The following is a 24,325-nucleotide window of genomic DNA, read 5'->3' as shown; positions in this document are numbered from 1 at the left end:
ATCATCAGCACTTCATTCCTTTTTATGGCTGAATAATACTTGGTTTATGGTAACTATGTTTAGCAGTCTGAAGAACTGCCAAACTGTTTAACAATGCAGCTGCACCATTTTACATTCTCACCAATAATGTACAAAGATTCCAATTTTCCACATTCTTGCCAATGCTTGTTATATCTTTTTGATTGTAGTCATCCTAGTTGGTTTGAAATATCTCAGTATATTTTGATTTGCATTTCCCTAGTGACTAATGATGTTGAACATCTTTTCATTTACTTATGGGCCATTTGTATATCTCTTGGAGAAATGTCTGTTGAAATCCTCTGCCCACTATTTAATGGGTTGTTTTTTTGTTTTTTTTTTTTTTTTTAAGTGTTGTAAGAATTCTTTATATATTCTGGATACTAAATTCTTACCAGAAACATGTATGCAAATATTTTCTCCCATTCTGTGGTGTGGATTGTTTCTACTTTATTTTCTTTTTTGTAAGTAAGCTTTGTGCCCAACATGGGGCTTGAACTTACAACCCCAAGATTGAGTCACATGCTCTACTGATTGAGCCAGCCAGGTGCCCCATCTCTAGTTTCTTGATAGTGTCCTTTTAAGTACAAAAATTTTAATATTCCATTCATAAATATTTTTTGGTTGCTTATGCTTTAGGGTGCCATAGTAAAGAAACCATTACCTAGTCTAAAGTCATGAAGGTCTATACCTGTATTTTATCTAAAAGTATTATAATTTTAGCTCTTAAATTTAGGAGGTTGATTCATTTTGCATTCATTTTTGTATATGGTGTGAGAGTGAAACTTCATTCTTTCTTCATTCTTCATAACCAGTTTGATATTTGTAGGAAAAAAATTGTGTCATTTGTAGAATAAAGATATTTTCCCACAACAAATTGTCTTTTAAAAAAAAATGTTTATTTATTTTGAGAGAGATGAGGGGGAGGGGGACAGAGAGAGAAAGAGGGGGAGAGAGAGAGAGAGAGAGAGAGAGAGAGAGAGAATGAGAATCCCAAGCAGGCTCCACTCCACACTGTCAGAGCAGAGCTGTTGTGGGGCTCGATCTCAGGAACCTAAGCTGAAATCAGACACTGACTGAGCCACCCAGGCGTCCCGTGAATGAATTGTCTTGATACTTTTGTCCAAAATCAGTTAACCATAAATGTATGAGCTTATTTCTAGACTCTCTTCCTCTGATGTATATGCCTGTCCTTATGCTAATACCACACGGTCTTGCTGTAGCTTTGAAATATGGAAGTGTGTGAGAGTCCTTTTAAATTCTTTTTTAAAATTATTTTGGCTATTATGGGTCACTTATATGTCCGAATGAATTTTAGGGTTTGTTGGTCAATTTTTGTGAAAAGACCGCTGTAATATTGGTAGAGGTTGCATTGAATCTGTAGATCAGTTTAGGGAGAATTGCCATTTAACCATAGGAAGTCATTCAGTCTGTGAACGTAGTCTTTCCATTTATTGATTGATTTATTTCAACAGTGTTTTGTAGTTTTTAGTATGCAAGTTTTGTCCTTTGTTAAATATTTTTCTAAGTATTTTTTTCCTATTGTGCCATTGTAAATGAAATTGTTTTCTTTTTAAAAAAAAATTTTTTTTAACGTTTATTTATTTTTGAGACAGGGAGAGACAGCATGAACGGGGGAGGGTCAGAGAGAGGGAGACACAGAATCTGAAACAGGCTCCAGGCTCTGAGCTGTCAGCACAGAGCCTGACGTGGGGCTCGAACTCACAGACCACAAGATCGTGACCTGAGCCGAAGTCGGATGCTTAACCGACTGAGCCACCCAGGCGCCCCAAAATTGTTTTCTTAATTTCAGTTTTGGATTTTTCATTGCTAATGATGGAAATATAACTGATTTTTCTTTACTGATTATTTGTCTCTAAACTGTCAAACTGTTTTTCTTCCTTCAGATAGTTTCCTGAAATCTCAATTGTCACAAAATCCTTCTAATTTTATTCAACTTATTCCTTTTTTCAAAACTTTTTTTCTCCCTAGGCAAACTTGAGTTACATCAATACTGAGCTATTTTCAGTCCCAATAATATGCCTTCAAACATTTGGATACTTGTTAAATGCATCTACAGACAAAAATTTTTAACCACCTGCTTTTCTGTATGGTCTGTACCAGTAACATCTTATCATTGTGGGCTGATATTCCATTAAAATAGAGACCTAAGGAAGCTTGGGAAAAGTCTGTGGAGGGCTCTCCTCCTGTCTCCACACCTGTCTTCCCCCTCCACACCTCCCAACTAACTGGTAGGAATTATTAGAATGCCAATCTATTCTGAAGAACACCCAGTTTCAAGTCCAGAAGTACCTAAAATCAGTAATGACTGCTCCTTCCTTCCCTTCTGTCCCTTGTTCAGATACCTTAATTCATCAGTGGCTGGCTCTGGTCTTGTGTATGTCACATGCCCATTCTTTAGAGCTTTGCCCAAGTTCCTGATTGTAACCTACTGCTGAAAAGACTGATCTCCCAAATCCCATAGCTGGACGTTCTGATATTCTGGACTATTTGGCTAGTTTGATTTGCTCTCTGATCCCCACTTCTTGGACACTGTTTGTACTCACTTTGTCCCATCCCCTCTCAGCCTGCATGTGTAATTAGCCTTGCTGAGATTTTTGGCCATGGCTTCTTTCTCATCCTGCAGTCTAAAACTTTGAAATTTGTAAGAGCGTTGGTGGGTTGTGTATTATGTGGCCCATACTACTAAAACAGAAGATATTAGTATTTTTTTAAGTTTATTTATTTTGAGAGAGAAGAGAGCAAGCGGGCGTGAGAGGGGGAGAGGGTCAGAGAGAGAGAGAGAGAGAGAGAGAGAGAGAGAGAGAATCCCACGCATGCTCCGTGCTGTCAGCATGGAGCCTGACACAGGACTCAAAAACCATGAGATCATGACCTGAGCCCAAATCAAGAGCTGGACACTTAACCGACTGTACCACCCAGGTGTCCCAGAAGATACTGATATTTATATTGCTCCTTAAAGTTTTATACAATCCCCATTGTTCAGTTTCCTTCTCTACTCTTTCTCCCCTCTATGCTTCCAGTCAGTGCCTTATTACTAATAAACTGTATGGAAAGTTTTCCAGCTGTAAAGAAAGTATAGTAACTAATTTGGTATCAGTCTCTCTTACCATGGTATAGAGTATGGGACTTATATTTCAATAACTGTTAGAAGGTAGCAAATTTGATGTTTCATCAGCTTGGTAAAACGGTTTAAGAAAAATTAGGAATATATTACCATGTACTCCATTTCTGATGATAATTAGGTCTTTTTAAATTTTTCATTGCCTAAATGCCGGTTTTGCCATTGTGACCATTTAATGTTTTTAGGATTTAATGGCTTGAGAATCATTCCTGTTCAGAAGCCAATGTAAATTTATAAAAATATGTAAATGAAATTTAACTAGTACATTTTGAAAGGTGACTTTTAGGTACAGTTGTGATTTCGGTTTTTGTTGTGGTTGCACGTAAGAGATTCTAGGCCTTTTCACCCTGCAGTAAGAGGTTGTATAAGGGAATAAGATTTGCTGCTCTTATTGGTAAAGTTTGTTGTGGTTTTAGCTGTACAGGGTACACATTAGAATTCAGTTAGCTTGTGTTTTACGGAACAACAATTTATCAAATCCTAATTAAGTAAAGGGTATAATTTGATACGTGATATTTGCTGGTGCTGATATTGCTAATGCAGCAGTAACTTCATTGATTCCACTGGTGAAATGCCTATGCAAGTAAATGGCTTTTTAGGGCTGTGTTTCTGTTTGAGTAGTTCATTAAAAAGAATATTCAAAGAATTTTAAATCATTTTAGTCTTTTTTTGGAGCTAGGTGAATCTTTCTCTAAGTCAGTTTTTCAGGTTCATTTTCAATTAAAGAGTTTTAAAAATTTGAAAGCACTGTAGAAAAGATCTGATGCTTAGCCCATTCATTATCCTTATGCAGTTCAAAAGCTCTGCTATAACTAGAGAATTATATGTGGTAAAATCCCTTTTGTGGTTCCGGGTCCCCAAATAGGAACTTAGAAGAATAGGGAGAAATATAACACACGTGTATATATTTCTCTGTGTCTCTGTGTGTGTGTTGCCCATCAGTGTCCCAAAATTAAAGTCTCTGAGTCCTAAACTTAAACTCTTCCTGCATGAAGAGCAACCCCCACCCCCACCGCCACCCCCTTCCAGTAGTATCATTGGCTGAGTCCTCAGTGCCCCTGATGTTCCCACACAGTCTGGTCCAAGTAAGACTGCAGAGGATCTGTGAGCCCTGAGAGCTTTTATATTAAGAAATTTTTGTATCTAAAATTATTTTGAATTATATCTGTAAATGACACTGGTCATTTTTTTTCTTTAAAAAGATTTTGTTTTTAATGTTTATTTTAGAGAGAGTGAGTGTGAACGGAAGAGGGGCAGCAGAGGAGGGGCAGAGAGAGAGAGAGAGAGAGAGAGAGACAGAATCCAAAGCAGGCCCTAGTCTCTGAGCTGTCAGTGCAGACCCCGACATGGGGCTCGAACTTAGAAACTGTGAGATTATGACCCAAGCTGAAGTCAGACGCCTAACCGACTGAGTCACCCAGACACCCCTTTAATAAGATTAGTAAATTCAGCTTTTAAATTTTTATTACTAGTGTAATTAAAAAAATTTTTTTTGACATTTATTTATTTTTGAGAGACAGAGAGAGACCAAGTGTGAGCGGGGGAGGGGGCAGACAGAGAGGGAGACACAGAATCTGAAATAGGCTCAAGGCTCTGAGCTGTCAGTGCAAGGCCCGACTTGGGGCTCAGACTTACTAACCATGAGATCGTGACCTGAGCCGAAGTCAGAAGCTTAACCAACTGAGCCACCCAGATGCCGCTAATATTAGTTTTTAAATGTTTATTTTTGAGAGAGAGAGAGACCAAGAGCAAGTGGAGAAGGGGCAGAGAGACAGGGAGACACAGAATCTGAAGCAGGCTCCAGGCTCTGAGCCGTCAGCACAGAGCCTGACTTGGGGCTCGAATTCACGAGCCATGAAATTATGACCTGAGTCAAAGTTGGATGCTTGACTGAGTCACCCAGGTGCCCCTAAATACAGTTTTTTTTAAGCTTATGTAAAACTTTGCTATCTCCTGTCCCTTGCTTCCAACGCTGCTTCTCAATAACTTCTGCTCACGGCTTGTTTCCAACACTTCAACTAGTGCCTGTTTGGGCGCTTAATAAATCGTGGTTGAATGAAAGAAAGATTGTTCTTACTCTGTTTCCAGACCGATAAATAATTTACAGTTTACAAGCACAGCGTCTAGGTAGCTTAGTCGGTTGAGGGTCCGACTCTTGATTTCACCTCACGTCATGATCCCAGAGCTGAGCCCCATGTTGGTCTCTGTGCTGAGTTTGGAACCTGCTTGGGATCCTCTCTCCCTCTGCCCCGCTGCTCCTATCCCCTGCTCATGTGTGCACTTTCTCTTTCTCAAATTAAAAACAAAAAAATCAAGTATGGTTCTAGGTTGACTGTCATTTTCCCTCTTGGATAGCATTGCTTTAGCATCTTAGGATGGAATAGTATTACTATTCATGTATAATTCCACACTGATTCTAGTTTCTTTGCATGTGACCTATGTTTCTTTTCTGTAAGCGTTCGTGATCTCATGTTAGCACTTAAATAAATTAGGTGTGCCAGAAGTTCAGTTTGGATGGTCCTCTTCCTCAGTAAGGGGAAATGTTCTTGAATCATTTCTTTGATAAGTCTTCCTCCACTCCCTCTCCCCACCAAAAGAGATAATGAAATGTGTTTTCTCTATTGTTTCTGTCTGGAACTTTTATTCCTGGGATGTTGGACTTTATAAAGTATCTTTTAATTTTTTAAAATCTGTTGGTTGTCACGTATTTATCTCTATGTCTTAGTGTTGAAATTTCTGGGAGATTTCCTAATTAGTACCTTATAATCCTTCTATTAGCTTTTTTGTTTGTGTTATCAAATTAAAAAGTATTATCTTATTTCTTGTTTTCTGATTGTTCTCTGTTTAAAATAGAGCATTCTGGGATTTAGTTACAGTGTTGTAGATGGACTTTCAACCTTTCCTCCTGGCTTTGTCTCTCGCCTCCTCCTTTCTCACTGTACTTTTTGGTATCTTGAGGGTTAAGGCACCTCAAGCTTTGTGCTTGCCTCTTCCTTGCATCTGTCTATACATATATAGATTGTCACTTCCTTCTCTTGGCTAAGCGTATACTTTCTGTTTTGTTTTCTTTTGTTTTTATCTGCTTTCCATCTTCTAAAACTTTTTTTAGTCAAAAGTTTTTGTCGTTATTGCTTCCATTTTTACTGTCATTGAAATATTGGTACATCTTAATTGTATTTTATTTTAATATTTTAATGTTTATTTTTGAGAGAGAGAAAGAGAGCGCGTGAGCCTGCGAGCATGATTGGGGGAGGGGCAGAGAGAGAGAGACACACGCACACAGAATCCAAAGCAGGCTCCAGGCTCTGAGCTGTCAGCACAGAGCCCGACACGGGGCTCAAGCTCAGGGATTGCAAGATCATGACCTGAACCAAAGTCAGACACTTAACTGATTGAGTCACCCAGGTGCCCCCATCTGCCATTTTAAAATTGGAATTCTTCGTCTTTGTTTGTGGCCTGGTTAATGTTATTTTATGGTTGTAACTCAAATACCAAATTAAATATGTAAATTTAAAATAAAAAATAATAAAATCAGTTGGTTTGAAGAAAATATTGAATGAAAGGTTGGTCTGTCTTAATTTCCAGATAGATAATGTGCTTTGTAATAATGCATTCTTTGGGGGCGCCTGGGTGGCTCAGTCGGTTAAGCATCCTACTTCAGCTCAGGTCACGATCTCGCGGTCCGTGAGTTCGAGCCCCGCGTCGGGCTCTGGGCTGATGGCTCAGAGCCCGGAGCCTGTTTCCGATTCTGTGTCTCCCTCTCTCTCTGCCCCTCCCCTGTTAATGCTCTGTCTCTCTCTGTCCCAAAAATAAACAAACGTTAAAAAAAAAAAAAATTAAAAAAAAATAATAATGCATTCTTTGAATTTTATTTGTGTAGAAGAAATTGAGGAAGAATCTGAAACAACAATTGAGGCGGACTTGACTGATAAACAGAAACATCAGTTGAAACATAGAGAGCTCTTTTTGTCGCGCCAGTATGAATCTCTGCCTGCAACACATATCAGGTAAGAACTTCTTAGAAGTTGATATGAGGTATTCAATAATGTTGTGACAGAAAAAATACAAAACAGCCTTCTTTGAAGCATTTCCAAACTCTTTCATGATCTTGCTCAAATTAGTTTATTCTAGGTCTCATAATGGAATTTTATCTTGGAAATTTATAGTGTTACTACCATATTAAAGCCCTGTGAGTGTTTTCAAGTAACCATTTTAGCTTTATTTTAATCCAGACTTTCCCAATTTATTTGAGTATCTGTTAGCATCCTACAGACCAGTATCCAGCAAACAGTATTTTAGGAAATTCTGGTCTTCACCAGATTTCTAGAACATTATGGAGTCAGTCATTAGAATTCTAGAACTGAAACACAAGATCTGGTTCCCAGGCAGGTGACTCTTGGTTTTGTAGACTGTATTTTCTATTGAGGAACTCTGGGATGAAAAAGTTTCTGTTTTTTATTACTTACTTGCATCTGCTCTATGCATTGACGGTAAGCAAAAGTGAAAACATTTTGTCCTTGGTTTGTCGTTTTGGGGGCTGTAGATGAATGGTGGTATCTTTTATGATATGCTGGAAGCGGTAAAATTCAAGCATAAACATCTCAGGTGTCTAACAAAATGTTTGAACTCAGAAGATGTACAATTGCTGACCCTCAAGGTCAGGTAAACTTGGCATTTAGTCAACCTTGGAGAGACTGTGGGGTGTGTTCCACTCAGAGGGAACAAGTGTGTGTGGCTGTGTGCAGGGGTGGTGCATGTGAGGGGATGCAGGGTTTTTGTCCCCTTCGTGTTAAAGAAATTTCTTCAACTTTTGTTCACAAACTTTGCTTCTTTAATTCACCTCTCTACCAATCATGATTGTCTTAACAACTGTTTATATAAGGAATTACAGGGTATTAAGTCTTTATTTCAAAAATTGGCCCCTCTTCTTTAACCCCCAGTGTGGGTACTGAATCTGTCTTTTTTAGGCTAAGACAGATTTGGAGACTTAAGCTGTGATTTGGTCCTCGTATCACACACACAGACACACACCCAGCTCCCAGGACGTTTGTGCATATTTCCCTTTTCAGAAACGGACACAGATTTTCTAAAGCAGAAAATGTATGACAGATACTGGAATTCCTCGTGCTCTAAATCTTTTCAGAAATAACTTGATCTTAGTAGTTAACATCACAGCATTGCTTTATTAGGTTTTTTAGGGGACCCTGTATTTAGATTGGCTAGAGTTAGTGTATTCTGTGTGACTAGGCCCTTTGCTGGAAAAAATAATCTGGATCTGGCCAGGTAATATGGAAACAGTCATTTTACCTACCAGTGGGGTATTTTAAGAAGTAGGAAAGTAAGTTATTTTTGTCCAGATGGAACATGAAAACATATTTCATAATTTTCTTAAAGACATATATAACTAATAATGTTGGAGAGCCATATGCATTTATTACTTAATTGGAAGAAACTAGAATCTACAGATTCATTTTAAGCTCAAGAAGTAATGTGGCTAGTCATAAGAATCCTGCCAGAATGAGAATCTGACAAATGGTTTTAAAAATGTACCCAAAACACGAAAGTACATTTTTAATTTACCGTCCTGATAGCTTAGAATCTGTTTATAAGTAATGTTTCCTTTAACAGATTGCTTGGAATGGAAAAACTAGTAATGTGTTTTTTGTCATCCATAGAACTAAGAGAGTATATTGGAATATAATTAGCAAGACACCCGTGTGTTGAACATAGAAATTATGTAGAATACATGATCATTCATTCAGTCACTGTTGAACATATTCCTGAATATATTCTAGAATAAGGCCCTTACTAAGTGCTTGATAAATAAGGTGAGGTCCCCCGTCTTTGAAATTCAAGGGGTTTACTGGGTGCATTTACCAGTAATTTGTTTTGAATTATTAAACATTTGAGGCTTTATTTTTTTATTTTTTCCAAGTTGAGAGGGAATAGTTCAGAGCCACACTTCCTCATCTGTTTCTCATCTGCTCTCATTTTCTAACAGCTGAAGTGGTAGGGGTTAGGGATAGTCTCCGGCCAAAGCCTGGAGCCATGCTGACCAGCCCACAGGCTGATGCATGGAACAAGTACACATTGGAGTGATCTTCACATTTTGCTAATGTTGAAGTCATGCCCTATCTATTTCTGCTATAACAGGAGAAAATTACTCAAGTCCCATTGTTCTTTGGCAGCAAAGAGCGGTAATTCGGTGAATACTGGCTTTTTATTCTCCAGGGACATTATCAAGTGCCCAGAATTTCCTCAGTGCCACATGGAATGTAGGAGAAAACATTCTTGAATGCCTTTGTAGTGTGTGAGCAACAATACTCACTGGATAGTATAAGCTTTTCAAAGTGGTATAGAGACCACTCTTTGTTCCTTCTGATTCTGCTGGCAGAGAGAGAGTAAACCAGGACTGGGACAATTCTGGACACTTAGTGATTCACCTTGTGTTTGTGAGCTGGATAGGACTTGAACAAAGAAAGTGTCTTTGGAACACTTCTTTGGGGGGTGGTGTTGGTAAGGAGAGAGGCAGCATGTTTCATGCACAGTGCCTTAAGTCATTAGTAATAGCTTATATGCTACAAACACTCTAAAGCACTGTAAAATTGTTATGCAGCTGCTAGACCTGTTATGGGTATATAATACTGTATTCAGTCTCACAGATAGACTGTATTTATTGAACTTGGCTTTCAAAAATTCTAACATTCATTGAACCTTTGTGACAGATATTATTCCAGTTGTTTTATATGTATTTTATTTAATCCCCACAATCACTTTATAAAGTAGGTTCTGTTATTATCCCCATTTTACAGATGAGACTGAAGGACAAAAAGATAAAGTAACTTGTCAGTGTCACAGGTTTAAATGGCAGATTGAGAAATTGAACCAGACCACCTGGCTGCAGATAGACAGCATTACGATGTATATATGACTGTAAGTGTTAAAAAAACATCAGAGATTAAAAACAAAGCTGTTGAGTTACTTGTTGGATAGGTAGGTTCTTTGATATTTTATTTTTTCACATAAGTTTTCTATTTATTTATTTATTTTTAATTTTTTTAACGTTTATTTATTTTTGAGACAGAGACAGACAGAGCATGAGTGGGGATGGGGCAGAGAGAGAGGGAGACACGGAATCTGAAACAGGCTCCAGGCTCTGAGCGGTCAGCACAGAGCCCGACGCAGGGCTTGAACTCACGGGCCGTGAGATCATGACCTGAGCCGAAGTCGGACACTTAACCGACCAAGCCACCCAGGCGCCCCAAGTTTTCTATTTATATGTTCAGGTCAAATGGACAGAACTAAACTAAAAACTAAGTTAAGCATATAGACTGTACTATTATACTAAAAGATGATGCTACAATGCTACATACGTTGTGGCAAGTAGGAACTACTTACTTGATTGGGTGCCTCAGTCATGGATGTGTCTTATATGTGTTCCAGTGTCAGTTTTTCCACATCTTGAACACAAAGAGCTTGGCCTTTTATAAGCTAATCACAGCATCGTACATGTAATGGTTAATGTCTCTTCCAAGCCTCTGGTGCAGGTAGTCAGTCATTTAAAAAGAGCCAGTCCTTACCTGTTTGCCAACCTTGGGATCTGGATCACAGCCTTTGAAGTTACGCTTCATTGTGTCTTAAAAGCATTTTCTTAGATACCTGTTGATTATTGGCCTCAAATTTTTCCTGTAGTAAGGGCTTTTGGACCTGATGATTCGTTCTTTAAGTCTGTCTTGTTATGAAAAGTAAGTGGTGGTAGGTAAACCATTATATCCGTGTTGCAGACCTGGCCCTCTTAGCATCTGTGGTAAGGATCCTGTCTACCTCATTGCTTAACCCTTGACTATGCTTTTTAAGAAGTCCAGAGAACCTATTCCAGAACCTAAATGTGATGTCAGCTGTAGGATAAGTCTGAAAGACATAGGTGCACATAGTGTTCAAGCAGTCCTTTAATGGCAGGGTGCTTTGGGGAAAGCCTTATATTCTTATCCTTTTAAACAAATTTTAGGTTAGGATTCCAGAATATAAACATCACCACCATCATAATCACCATTATTGCTCTGTGGAAGACTGGCTCTAGCCACAATGTGTAATAAACTTTTCATGGTTTATGTGGTACCCTGTTGCTTCTGCATGGTCTCCTCACGTCCAAAACAAGGAGCTTTCTTAATTCAATCGAAAAAGTATCTTGAGCAGCTGATAAAAATCTTATGGCTTAGGTATAATTTGTCTAGATTGTCTAGGTTTGTCTAGACATCGTCTTAGAGTGTAAGATTCCTTTTTTGTTTTTTGAAAGTTTATTTGAGAGAGGGAGAGAGAGAAGCACAAGCAGCCCAACACATGGCTCGATCTCACGAATCATGAGATCATAACCTGAGCTGAAATCGAGTCGGATGCTTAACCAGCTGAGCCACCCGGGCGCCCCAGAGTGTTAGATTCTTGAAGGTCGGTATCTTTATCTTTTTCCTGCCTACTGCAGAACACAGCACAGCACAAAATAGCCAGTCAGAATTTGAAGCTTGTATAGTTGTCATTTAACTTTGTTATCTTTGAGGAAATGAAAATCATCAACAGATAATAGAATAATGTCTTCTTAATTATTACTGATCATAAATGACATTTTAGATTGCGTGCCTCTCTCCTTTCACAAGAATTAAAGATTGGATGTCTGGAATCACAGGTTGCTCAGGACTCTCAGGGACAGTGAGGTACTCAGAGTCAACATCAAGCTTTTACCAGGAGGACTAGGCAGAGGAGGATAGGAAATTGTTTTTGTGTATATACTGTCACTGAATAAAGTGAATTTCTGAGCCGTACATAGCAGCCATGAGAAAGGGAGAATGGAAGTTTCTAGCGAACAAGAGTTAAAATTTGAGGCATGGAAGACCATAGTTCTTGTCTCGATGTGCATTGTTTGTGAGGGTAGGGAAACTGATAAATAACTCTGCCGTATTTGAGTGTAAGTATAATCGGAAACACCAGATTGTAATGTGTACATATCCTTTGACCTAACAGTTCTACTTCTTGGATTTTATTTAACCAGAGTTCTCGATGCAAGTTTGTGGAGAAATATATACTGATATGTTTATTGAAGAATTGTTTTATTTTGTTTAGTCAGTGATCTTTACTTTATGAATAAATAAGATCATTTTCATTTAGCAAGCATGTATCTACATCATGAATGTAAATAGGAATTTGGTATTTGAGAGATTTCAGATTTGTTTTAATATCAGAAAATGCAAGCAACTTTCTTCTTTATGGTTTTCTACGTTTCCATTTTTTCTGAAATGTGAAAACACATTAGACATATAATGGGTAGAAGTTTATTTTAAATTTTGCGAATTTGGGCATTAGAGAGGGAAAATGCCATTTTGCATTCATCTTCAACATGGGTGATTCTGATGAAGACAGAGTAGATGGAAATCCACTGAGAGAACTCGTCTTTATCTTCCCTTCTCCAGTAGTAGTAAATTAGTATCATTAACTATACGTACTGTTTGATAGCAGACCTGTTTCTTTCTTTCTTTTTTTTTTTTTTTTTAATATTTTATTTCTTTTTTGAGAGCGAGCGTAAGTGGGAGAGGGGCAGAGAGAAAAAGGGACAGAGTATTTGAAGCAGGCTCTGCGCCTACAAGATGACATTAGTGAGCCCAACGTGGGGACTGAACTCATGAACCATGAGATCATGACCTGAGCCAAAGTCAGACGCTCAATCAACTAAGCCACCCAGGTGCCCCCAGCAGACCTGTTTCTAATTTAGGGGTATATTTTTTCAAATATTTTCTTGCAAAATGCTGTTTTCTTCAAGAATTACCGTCAGTTTGGGGCGCCTGGGTGGCTCAGTCGGTTGAGCGTCCGACTTCGGCTCAGGTCATGATCTCGCGGTCTGTGAGTTCGAGCCCCGTGTCGGGCTCTGCTGACAGCTCAGAGCCTGGAGCCTGTTTCGGATTCTGTGTCTCCCTCTCTCTCTGACCCTCCCCCATTCATGCTCTGTCTCTTTCTGTCTCAAAAATAAATAAATGTTAAATAAATAAATAAATAAGTAAGTAAATAAATAAATAAAGAATTACTGTCAGTTTAGGGGTGCCTGGGTGGCTCAGTCAGTTAAGTGTCTGACTTTGGCTCAGGTCATGATCTTATGGTTCATGGGTTCGAGCCCCATGTGGGTTCTGTGCTGTCCACCCAGAGCCTGGAACCTACTCTTGATTCTGTATCTCCCTCTCTTTCTGCCCCTCCCCTGCTCACGCTCTGGTCTCTCTCTCTCTCAAAAAGAAACATTTAAAAAATTAAAAAAAAATTGTCAGTTTATATTCCCACCTCAGTATATTATGAATATTCCCATTTTGTAGTTCCTTCAACATTACTGCATATTAAAATTAAAAAAAAAACCTTTTGTTGTTTATTTTCTGATAATGAAAGAATTATAACTTATTGTTGAAATATCAAATACAGAAAAGATACACGCTGTCTCTATCATACACTCACAAACACACACGCCTGTAGTTCTCCATTCAGCAGCACCAACATTTTGGTGTATGCTTAGTGCATTTTTCTTTTCTAATCTTCCCTGTAGCCATTGCGTTTTGGCTGCGGGTTGCTGGAACGGATGTGGAACGGCAGAGGCGCCGCGTTACTTGTGCGTAGCTTCCTCTCTCATCAGCTTGTGCTTATTCTTCAGCGGCACTGGTGTCATCTTTGCTCTTTCTAGGTTGGTTGGTTTGTTTTTAAATATTTGAGAAATGTGGTTGGAAAGGAACAATGGAACAGCAGGAGGAGGGGAGGATAGTTAAATAAAGGCTGGAAAAATTCCATTCTTGAGAAGCTGACAGACATGCCTGAGAAGTTTGATATACGTGAGGGAGCAGAATGAAACTAGAGTAAGAATACTTTGTCACTCAGGAAGAGTGCTCATTCAAAAACAAGTCGAAGTGTTACCGCAGGCAAAAGATTTCCTGTGATCATGAAGGTACTCGCCTATGTTTTCCTGAAGTTTTGCTGTTTCACCTTTTGTATTTTTTTAACCATAAAAAAAAATTGTTTTTAATGTTTATATATTTTAGATAGAAAGCAAGAGTGAGAGAGAGAAAGAGAGAGGGAGAGCGAGCAGGGGAGGGGCAAAGAGAGAGGGAGACACAGAATCTGAAGCAGGCTCCAGGCTCCACGCTGTCAGCACAGAGTCCGATGCAGGGCTCGAATTCACGAACCGCGAGATCATGACCTGAGCTGAAGTTGGATGCCTAACTGACTGAGCCACCCAGGCACCCCTAACCATTTTTTATTTAAGTAAGTTCTGCACCCTAACATGGGGCTTGAGCTCGTGACCCAGAGATCTAGAGTCATATGCTCCTCTGACTGAGCCAGCCAGTACCTCACTTTTTGTATTTAAGTCTGTTTTTTGTATATGGTATGAAGAGGGGTCAGTTAGAAAACTAAGTTTTAGAAGATACCATTTACAATTTCATCGAAAAGCATTGAATACGTAGAATAAATCTAAAGAAAGATGTATAAGAAAAGGGGAAAGATCTAAAACTCTCCATGGAAACTACAAAGGGTTGCTGAAGGAATTTGACTTAAGTAAATGCACTTAAGTAAATATGTCAGTTTTCCCCAAATTGATCTAAAGATTCAGTGCTGTTCCAAGGAAAGGCTCAGCAAGTGTGCTGTGTGTGTGTGTAAATTGAGAATTGAGGAATTGATTCCAGAATTTATGAGAATGGAAAGAACCAAGAACAGTGAAAACAAAGTGTTTTCAAATCATGGTTTGTGGACTCCTGAGTGTCCCTTAGACCCTTTCAGGGGTTTTGTGAAATCAAAACTATTTTATAACAATAGTAAGATGTTACTCACCTTTTCACTGTTTTAGTCTTGCAAAAGCAGTGGTGGGCAAACTTAGTGTGAATCGCATCAGTGGCACTAAATTGTGCTAGAGTCATCGCTGTATTCTTCACCTCTGTGAATTTGCAATAAAACAAACAATAACCAAAATGACAAGTTCCACTTAAGAATATTCTTGACAAGGGGCGCATGGGTGGCTCAGTCAGTTAAGCTTCCAACTCTTGATTTCAGTCCAGGTCATGATCTCACAGTTCATGGGATTGAGCACCGTGTTGGGCTCTGGGCTGACAGTGTGGAACCTACTTGGGGCTCTCTCTCTCTCCCTCTCTCTATGTTCCTCCCCCACTTGCGCGCTCTCTCTCCCTCCCTCCCTCTCTCTCTTTCTCTCTCTCAAGATAAGTAAAATAAACATTTAAACAACAACAAAAAGAATGCTCTTGACAAAATGGTACAATTTATTATTTTAATAAATCTGAATCCCTCATGTCCTAAAACAAAACTGAAAAATTAACACATCAGATTAACCATTGTGCAGTGTAGAGGATCTAGTTCACTGCCATTCAGTATAGTGACGATGCTGTGTAACCACTGTTTCAGTGGTTTAACTACCATTAAATGTCTCTTTAACATCCTGCCTGATGAAATGGGAAATACATGTAAATCACTTCTGTCATGTTTGAAAGTGTGATAGTTATCTTGAGAAAAAAAAAAAATCTCACGACAGTCTTTGAAATGTAAGCCAAACTACCTGCTTTTTCCTAGAGCGCCGTTATTACTTGCAGTAACCGCTGAAAGACAAACTGTGGTTATTTAGACACAAGTGTTTGATGGATGCCTTTTGAAAATGAAATAAACCTGAAAATCTAGCTGTCTGTTAAGCAACACATTGAAGAGATAGGCAAAAATGAAAAGAGTGCCACTGTTCTCGTGAAAAGTTTTTTGTTTTGGAAAAGACAGTAATTGTTCATAACAAGTATTTGCTAATGTTCATTTTTATTTTAAATAAATTAGCAAATGTTAAATTTTTCTCACTTTGAATTTCTAACATGGTAAATATTGATTGATGTAACTCACAGAGGCAAATGTTCTTTGAGGTCCTCAATGATTTTTTAGTAATGTAAAGTGATCTTGAGATCAGAAAGTTTGAGAACCATTGACAAAGTCAGTCTTGAACAAAAACTGTTAGAGAGATTTATATCAATCGATATTAAGACATTTATATAGTTACAGTAATTAAAGCAAGATGGTATTAATAAGTGGATTGAGAAATAAGTGGAACAGAATGGAAAAGTCAGAACAGACCCACATATATAATACAACTTGATATATGATGAAGGAACCACTGCAACGAGAAGTCTTTTCAGGAAATGGTGCCAAGTCATTTGGGTGGTTACAGGGGAAAATAAACGAAGGCTTCTCTTTTTCTTTCTTTCTCTACTTTTTTTTTTTTTTTTTTTTTTTTTTTTTTTATTTTTAATTTTTTGAGAGAGAAAGATAGCATCCTCACTCTCCAAGCAGGGGAGGGACAGAGGGAGAGAGAGAATCTTAACCAGGCTCCACGCCCAGTGGGGAGCCCTACTTGGAGCTCAATCTCACCACCACGAGATCATGACCCAAGCCAAAATCAAGAGTCGGTTGGAGGCTCAACTGACTGGGCCACCCAGGTGCCCCTGCCCTTGCTATTTTTGTGACCAAATAAGGGTTTTGTTTCTTACCATTTGGATTTGCTGACTATATCCCCATTTTGTTCTTTACCATGTTCCATTCTCCCTCATATTTCTTGTGAATTGATAACTAGATACAGAGATGTGGTTCAGTCTCTTCTTTTTCTTTTTTCTTTTGTGAGAAGGAAGAAGTGCAAGAGTTAAGAACTTCTTTGTGGGTGGCATTGTATATCAGGAGGTATATAATATCTTTTCAGGATGTTACTGGTATTTGCTGATTATTACCTAGAGATATTCATAGTTATTACAGAGTACTGATATTCATTCCTTCTTCATTATACCAGTTGAAAGACTTCTCTGTTTTTTGGTTCTGATTCTTTTTTTTTTTTTTTAATTTTTTAAATGTTTTATTTATTTTTGAGATAGAGACAGAGTATGAGGGGAGAGGGGCAGAGAGAGAGGGAGAAACAGAATCTGCAAAGCAGGCTCCAGAGTCTGAGCTGCCATCACAGAGCCCGACGCGGGCCTCAAACTCGTGAACCACGAAGTCATGACCTGAGCGGAGGTCAGAAGCTTAACCAACTGTGCCACCCAGGCGCTCCTTGGTTCTGATTCTTAATTTTAGTTTTATGTCTTCATGTACAGTACCTTACAGCAGAAGTTCTTGGCTCTATCAGATTCAACCTCTCTTTTACCTATTTTATAATGCTTGCTATGCTATTCTGGAATGAAATTTCTGGATAACTTACTATACACATGATGCATACTTGGTTTGGTATTGAATTTGGGGTTGGAAGTTATTTTCCATCAAAACTTTGAAGGAATTACCCTACTGTCCTCAAATGTCTATTGTCACTGAACAGTAGTTTTATATCCAAACTTTCACATTACCTATTTTTTCCCTTCTCTTAAATCTTCTTTGAATTCTCTTACCAATAGATGAAGAATGTAATTCTCTTATTGTATCCAGAAGTTTGAGTGATGCCTCAGTATTGAGGATATTTGGTAGACCATTTTAATTGGAAGATACTGGTCTTCCTTCATAGCTGGGAAATCTTTATTATTATTTTTTTAATGTTTATTTATTTTGAGAGATAGATACAGAAAGAGAACGCAAACAGGGAAGGGGCAGAGAGAGGAAGAGGGAGAAACCTAAGCAGGCTCTGTGCCATCAGCAGAGCCCGACTTGGAACTCAGTCTCATGAATAGTGAGCTCATGACCTGAGCCAAAATCACGAGTTGGCTGCTAAACTGACTGAGCCACCCAGGTACCCCTGGGAATTGTTTTCCTAACATTTCTTTCAAAACTTTTTTTCTTTCTAGTACTTACATTGCTTATGTGTTCGCTCTCCTGGAGTTCTTGGTTTACTGTCTTTTCTCATATTTTCTGTTTTTGGTTCTAAGCTAAATCTTTGACTTTTATCTCCTAGCACATCTGACATTTTAATATTGCCAACTATATTTTAAAATTTCGGAGGCTTGGGGCTCCTGGGTGGCTTGGTTGGTTGAACACCGACTTCGGCTCAGGTCATGATCTCGCAGTCTGTGAGTTGGAGCCCTGTGTCGGGTTCTGTGCTGATGGCTCAGAGCCTGGAGCCTGCTTTGGATCCTGTGTCTCCCCCTCTCTCTGTCTCTCCTCTCTCACTCATTCTCTCTCTCTCTCTCTTTCAAAAAAAACATAAAAAATGTTTTTTTAATTTCAGAGGCTCAAAGTATGGAAAGAGCCCAAATGTCCATTTTTCCGATGAATGGATGGGCTTTGCCTGTCATTTAATTCATTATTATTCTGTTGAGACTCTAAAAATACTACCTTTCTTCCCCATTAGAATGTTGGGGTGCCTGGGTGGCTCAGTCGGTTGAGCGTCTGACTCTTGATATCAACTCTTGATATTGGCTCAGGTCAAGATCTCAGGGTCTTGGGATCAAGTCCCACCCATGTCCCACCCACACTGAGCATGGAGCCTGCTTGGGAGTCTCTGCCCCCTACTCAAAATAAATAAGTAAACTTTTACAAAAAAAGAATGCTGTTAAACTTTTCTCAATTAGGTCACTAAATAAATAACACTTTATAGTACTGGGATTTGTGCCTTTGTGTTTATTTGTGAAATGGAGTTATCAAACTGTTTGGGAAATGCTGAGTGACTCTCATAAGTTTATTCACCATTTAAAAAGACCTTTCCACCCATTTTTTTTTAAGGTTTATTTATTTTTGAGAGAGAGCGAGAGCAAGCACAAGCATGGGAGGGGCAGCGAGAAGGGGGCAGAGGATCCAAAGCAGGTTCTGTGCTGACAGCAGCAAGCCTGATGAGAGGCCCAAACTCCCAAACTGCAGGATCATGACCTGAGGTGAAGCTGGGTGCCCAACTGACTGAGCCACCCTGGTGTCCCATCCACTTTCAGAAGCTGGAATTTGAATTTTTTTTTTTTAATTCATGTTTTACCTAGAACAAATAGTGTTAGAAGGTAGAATTTTTCTTTTAGGTGGTCATACATATCAGAGACTAATAAATGAACAATAATTGCCTATCTATAAGCAGAGTTGTTTTTTATTTTTATTTATTTATTTATTTAAAAATTTTTTTAAACGTTTGTTTATTTTTGAGACAGAGAGAGACGGAGCATGAATGGGGGAGGGTCAGAGAGAGAGAGAGGGAGACACAGAATCTGAAACAGGCTCCAGGCTCTGAGCCATCAGCACAGAGCCCGACGCAGGGCTCGAACTCACGGACCGCAAGATCATGACCTGAGCCGAAGTCGGACGCTTAACCGACTGAGCCACCCAGGCGCCCCCAGAGTTGTTTTTTAAACAAAAGAGTATTCCAGGAGTGCAAAGCTGTAGTTAATAGATTAGAGTTTATGGGAGTAGATGGATTTAGGAATTGGTATGGTTGGGGATAGTATATCCATATACGGTTTGAAGGAGTGCTGGGAGTAACCTGGTATCCAAAGGTAATGGATAATAGAGCAGATTTTTTTGTGGTTGTTCTCGGGATCACAAGAAAATTGATCAGTCCCCTCCTTTTGAAGATGTAAACATTGGTTGGAAGAACAAGTATTGTTAAAATGTCTGTACTACCCAAAGCAGTGTACAGATTTGATGCAGTCTCTATTAAAATACCAACAATATGTTTCACAGAACTAGAACACACAATCCTAAAATTTGTATGGAACCACAAAAGACTTCTAATAGGAAAAGCAGTCTTAAAAAAGAATAACAAAACTGGAGGTATCATAATTCCAGGCTTCAAGTTATATTACAAAGTGGTCATACTTAAAACAGTATGGTACTGGCATAAAAAAGATAGACACAAAGATCAGTGGAACAGAATAGAAAACCCAGAAATAAACCCACAGTTATATGGCTAATTAATCTTTGACAAAGGAGGAGTGAATATACAATGGGAAAAAGACAATCTGTTCAACATGCTGTTGGGAAAATTGGACAGCTAACTATGTGCAAAAGAATGAAACTGGGCCACGTTCTTTCTCCATACACAAAAATAAACTCAAAATGGATTAGAGACCTGAATGTGAGACCAGAAACCATAAAAATCCTTGAAGAGAGCATAGACAGTAATTTCTCTGTCATCAGCTGTACAACATTTTTCTAGATATGTCTCTTGAGGGAAGGGTAATACAAGGCAAAAATAAACTATAGGGCTACATCAAAATAAAAAGCTTCTGTACAGTGAAGGAAAAAATCAACAAAACCAAAAGGCAGCTTACTGAATGGGAGAGGATATTTGCAAATGACATATTTGATAAAGGGTTAGGATCTAAAATATATGAAAGAACTTATACAGCTCAACACCCAAAAAACAGATAATGCACATTAAAAAATGAGCAGAAGATCTGAGGAGACATTTCTCCAAAGAAGGCATATAGATGGTCAACAGACACATGAAAAGATGCTCAACATCACTCATCATCAGGGAAATGAAAATTGGAACTACAATGAGATAACACCTCACACCTGTCAGAGTGGCTAAAATCAAAAATTCAAGAATCAACAAGTGTAGGTGAGGATGTGGACACAAAGGAATTCTCTTGCACTGTTGGTGGGAATGCAAACTGGTGCACCAACTCTGGAAAACGGTATGGAAATTTCTCAAACAATTAAAAATAGAATTACACTATGATCTAGTAATCTCACTACTGGGCATTTTCCCAAAAATACAAAAAAAAAAAAATTAATTCAAAGGGATATGTGCACTCCTTTGTTTATTGCAGCATTATTATTGTTGTTATTATTTTAGAAAGAGAGAGAGTGGGGGAGAAGGGCAGAGAGAGAGAGAGAGAGAGAGAGAGAGAATATTAAGCAGGCTCCCTGCTCAGTGTGGAGCATGATATGGGGCTTGATTGCACAACCTTAGCTGAAATCCGAGTTGGACGGACACTCAACTGACTGAGCCACTTAGACGCACCACAGCATTATTTACAATAACCAAACTGGAAGCATCTCAAGTGTCCACTGATAGATGAATGGATAAAAAAAGATGTCACACACACACACACACACACACACACACACACACACACTTGAATATGAATCAGCCATAAAAAAGAATGAAACCTTGCCATTTGCAGCAACATGGATAGAGCTAGAGAATATAATGCTAAATGAAATAAGTCAGTCAGAGAAAGACAAATACCATACATCATCTCACTCATAGGTGGAATTTAAGGAACAAAACAAGCAAAAAAAAAAAAAAAGAGAGAAACTGACAAACAGACTCTTAACTATAGACAACAAACTGATGGGTACCATAGGAGAGGTGGGTAGGAGAATGAGGGAAATATGTGATGGAGATTAAAGCATACACTTAATCGTAATGAAAAACGTGGGGCACCTGGGTGGCTCAGTCAGTTAGACATCAGACTGTTGATTTTGGCTCAGGTCATGATCTCATGGTCGTGAGATTGAGCCGTATGTCAGGCTCTGTGCTGAGCATGGAGCCTGCTTGGGTGTCTCTCTCTCTCTCTCTCTCTCTCTCTCTCTCTCTCTCCCTCCCTCCCTCCCTCCCTCCCCCTTTCTCTTTCTCTCAAAATACGCATTTAAAAAATCATAACGAGGGACGTCTGGGTGACTTAGTCAGTTAAGCGTCCAACTTCATTTCAGGTCATGATTTCACGTTTGTGGGTTCAAGCCCCGCATCAGGCTCTCTGCTGACAGCTCAGAGCCTGGAGCCTGCTGCAGATTCTGTGTCTCCCTCTCTCTGCCCCTCTCCTACTTAGTGCTCTGTCTCTGTCTTTCAAAAATAAATGTTAATTTTTTTTTAAATAACAAAAAATATATTCAAAGTTTAAACATTGAGGAGGGATATGTGATATATTGACATGGTTCAAAATCAAAATCTGGGGTACACAATAAAGTGTCTCACTCCTATACAGTCCCCTAGCCCATCACTGTTTCTAGAATCTTACATATGCTTCCAGAAACAATTCATGCATATAGAAGCAAAGAAGTGTGTATGTTTATGTCTGTAGTAAATCATGGAATAAATTGTGATGTTATGTAATTGTGAGAATGCTATAATGACTCCTGTATGAGTCGTGTCTTTCCATAGTGCAGCTTTATTCAGTCACGGCAAGGTAAACACAATTGTAAAGCAGGTTTAGGATTCCAAACTCAGTGACATTTCACTATGTGTTCAACTTGCCTTAGTACAGGGCACACAGAGCAAAGCACAATACGAAGTCACACAGCAAGCAAGATACAGTTAGGGATAAGAAGTTAACGAACCAAATGCAAAGTCAGTCTGTGAGTGTGTAGTTGAGATCCGGCCTCGGTCCCATCCAGGTCAGCTCTTGGTGCTTACTGTGTATTATGTTCATTCAACCAGTGGAGCATCTCTGTTATGGTCACAGATCAGTCAGGCATAGCCTTCGGGAGTTGCCTTTTTAATGTGGTCAGATCTTGGAAGGCTCAGCATCTGGAGAGTCTGACAGCTTGCTGCGAAGTCCTTCCTTTTTAAAGAGTTTTATTTGGGCACCTGGGTGGTTCAGTCCATTAAGCCTCTGACTTCAGCTCAGGTCGTGATTTCTCAGTTCAGGATTTCGAGCCCCCACATCTGGCTGATAGCAGAGAGCCTGCTTGGGATCCTCTGTCTCCCTCTGTGCCCCTCCTCCACTTGCGCTCGCTCTCTCTCTCTCTCTCTCTCTCTCAAATATAATAAATAAACATTAGGAAAACACAGTTTAGTCAGTCTTGGGCCTTTGCAGGTTTCTTCTTGTTATCAGCTCTTAGTTCTTCCAGACTCTCTTGGCTTTGCTCTGGTTATCAGTTTTGGATGCCATCAGCCTGTGGTGGTTTCAGTGATATCTGGTCTTAGCTGTAACACCCTTGGCTGCTTGTGTCACTGCTTGACATAAGTCAAAGTTTATCTTGAGTGACTCCATCTTGCTTTCTACATTGTGCTTTTTTTTTCAGAGAGAGAGAGAGAGAGAGAGAGAGAGAGAGAGAGAGAGAGAGGCTTGCAACTGAGTGAGGGGCAGAGGGATAGAGAGGAGAGAGAAGCAGGGCTCACTTGAAATGGGTCTCATGCTCACCGGATTCGGGCCTCAAGCTTACCCGAAGCGGGGCTCTTGCCCCAATGTTGGACTCGAACTCACAAACGGAGAGGTCATGACCTGAGCCTAAGTCAGATGCTTAACGACTAAGCCACCCAGGTGCCCTATACATTGTGCTTTTTAAATGAAATATCTTGGGCATAATTCCGTATCAGATAATAAGGATCTGCTTCATCTTTTCTATAGTTGTTTCATATGTCTAATTTATTTAATCCTAATTAATAGATAGTTGGTTCATTTTAGCTTTTTGCTGTTAAAATAATACTGCAAAGAATAAACTTGGGCATAGGTCCCTTCACATGTGCGTGATTGGGTGAAGATGTACAAAATAAGTCATATCAAGTAAAATAGATGAACATCTCCTAATTATATTTTCTGGATTTTGTATTCATTCATATTTTTTTTTTTTTAACGTTTATTTATTTTTGAGACAGAGAGAGGACAGAGTATGAACGGGGGAGGGTCAGAGAGAGGGAGACAAAGAATCGGAAGCAGGCTCCAGTCTCTGAGCTGTCAGCACAGAGCCCGACGCGGGGCTCGAACTCAGTGACCGCGAGATCATGACCTGAGCGGAAGTCGGCCGCTTAACCGACTGAGCCACCCAGGCACCCCTCATATTTCTGTGTTGATCAAAACAGGGAGATTCAAGTAAAAGGATTTGTAATTTGTAAATTTAGGTCTGTTGAGGCCTTTTTTGTCATATTCCCAGAAAACAATTAAAAATTTTTTGTGGGGGTGACTGTGTGGCTCAGTTGGTTGAGTGTCCAACTTTTGATGTCAGCTCAGGTCATGAACCCATGGTCACAGGTTTAAGCCCCGTGTTGGGTTCTGCACTGAGCATGGAGCCTGCTTGGGATTCTCTCTCCCCCTCTCGCTCTGTCCCTCTGTTGCTCATTCTCTCTTTCAAATTAAAAAAAATTTTTTTTCAGTGTTAATTTATTTTTGAGAGATAAGGAGACACAGAATATGAATCAGGCTCCAGGCTCTGAGTTGTCAGCACAGAGCCCGATGCAGGGCTTGAACTCTGAACTGTGAGATCATGACCTCATCAGAAGTGTGATGCTTAATCAACTGAGCCACCCAGGTGCTCCCC

The 24,325-nt window shown here is 39.3% G+C and overlaps 1 protein-coding gene across 4 annotated transcripts in view; it reads left to right on the top strand.

Moving 5' to 3' along the window:
- The window catches only part of MTA3 (metastasis associated 1 family member 3), a 180,884-nt gene that overhangs the window by 54,648 nt on the left and 101,911 nt on the right, over nt 1–24,325 (top strand). For all 4 annotated transcript variants that reach the window (XM_049652233.1, XM_049652232.1, XM_049652231.1 and 1 more), the window contains exon 4: nt 7,044–7,170. In XM_049652233.1, coding sequence (XP_049508190.1) covers nt 7,044–7,170 — 127 coding nt within the window. The remainder of the gene's footprint in view (nt 1–7,043; nt 7,171–24,325) is intronic.

This window comes from Panthera uncia (genome assembly GCF_023721935.1).
Source record: "Panthera uncia isolate 11264 chromosome A3 unlocalized genomic scaffold, Puncia_PCG_1.0 HiC_scaffold_12, whole genome shotgun sequence".
NCBI classification, from domain to species: Eukaryota; Metazoa; Chordata; class Mammalia; order Carnivora; family Felidae; genus Panthera; species Panthera uncia.
This window is presented reverse-complemented; position numbering and strand designations above follow the sequence as displayed.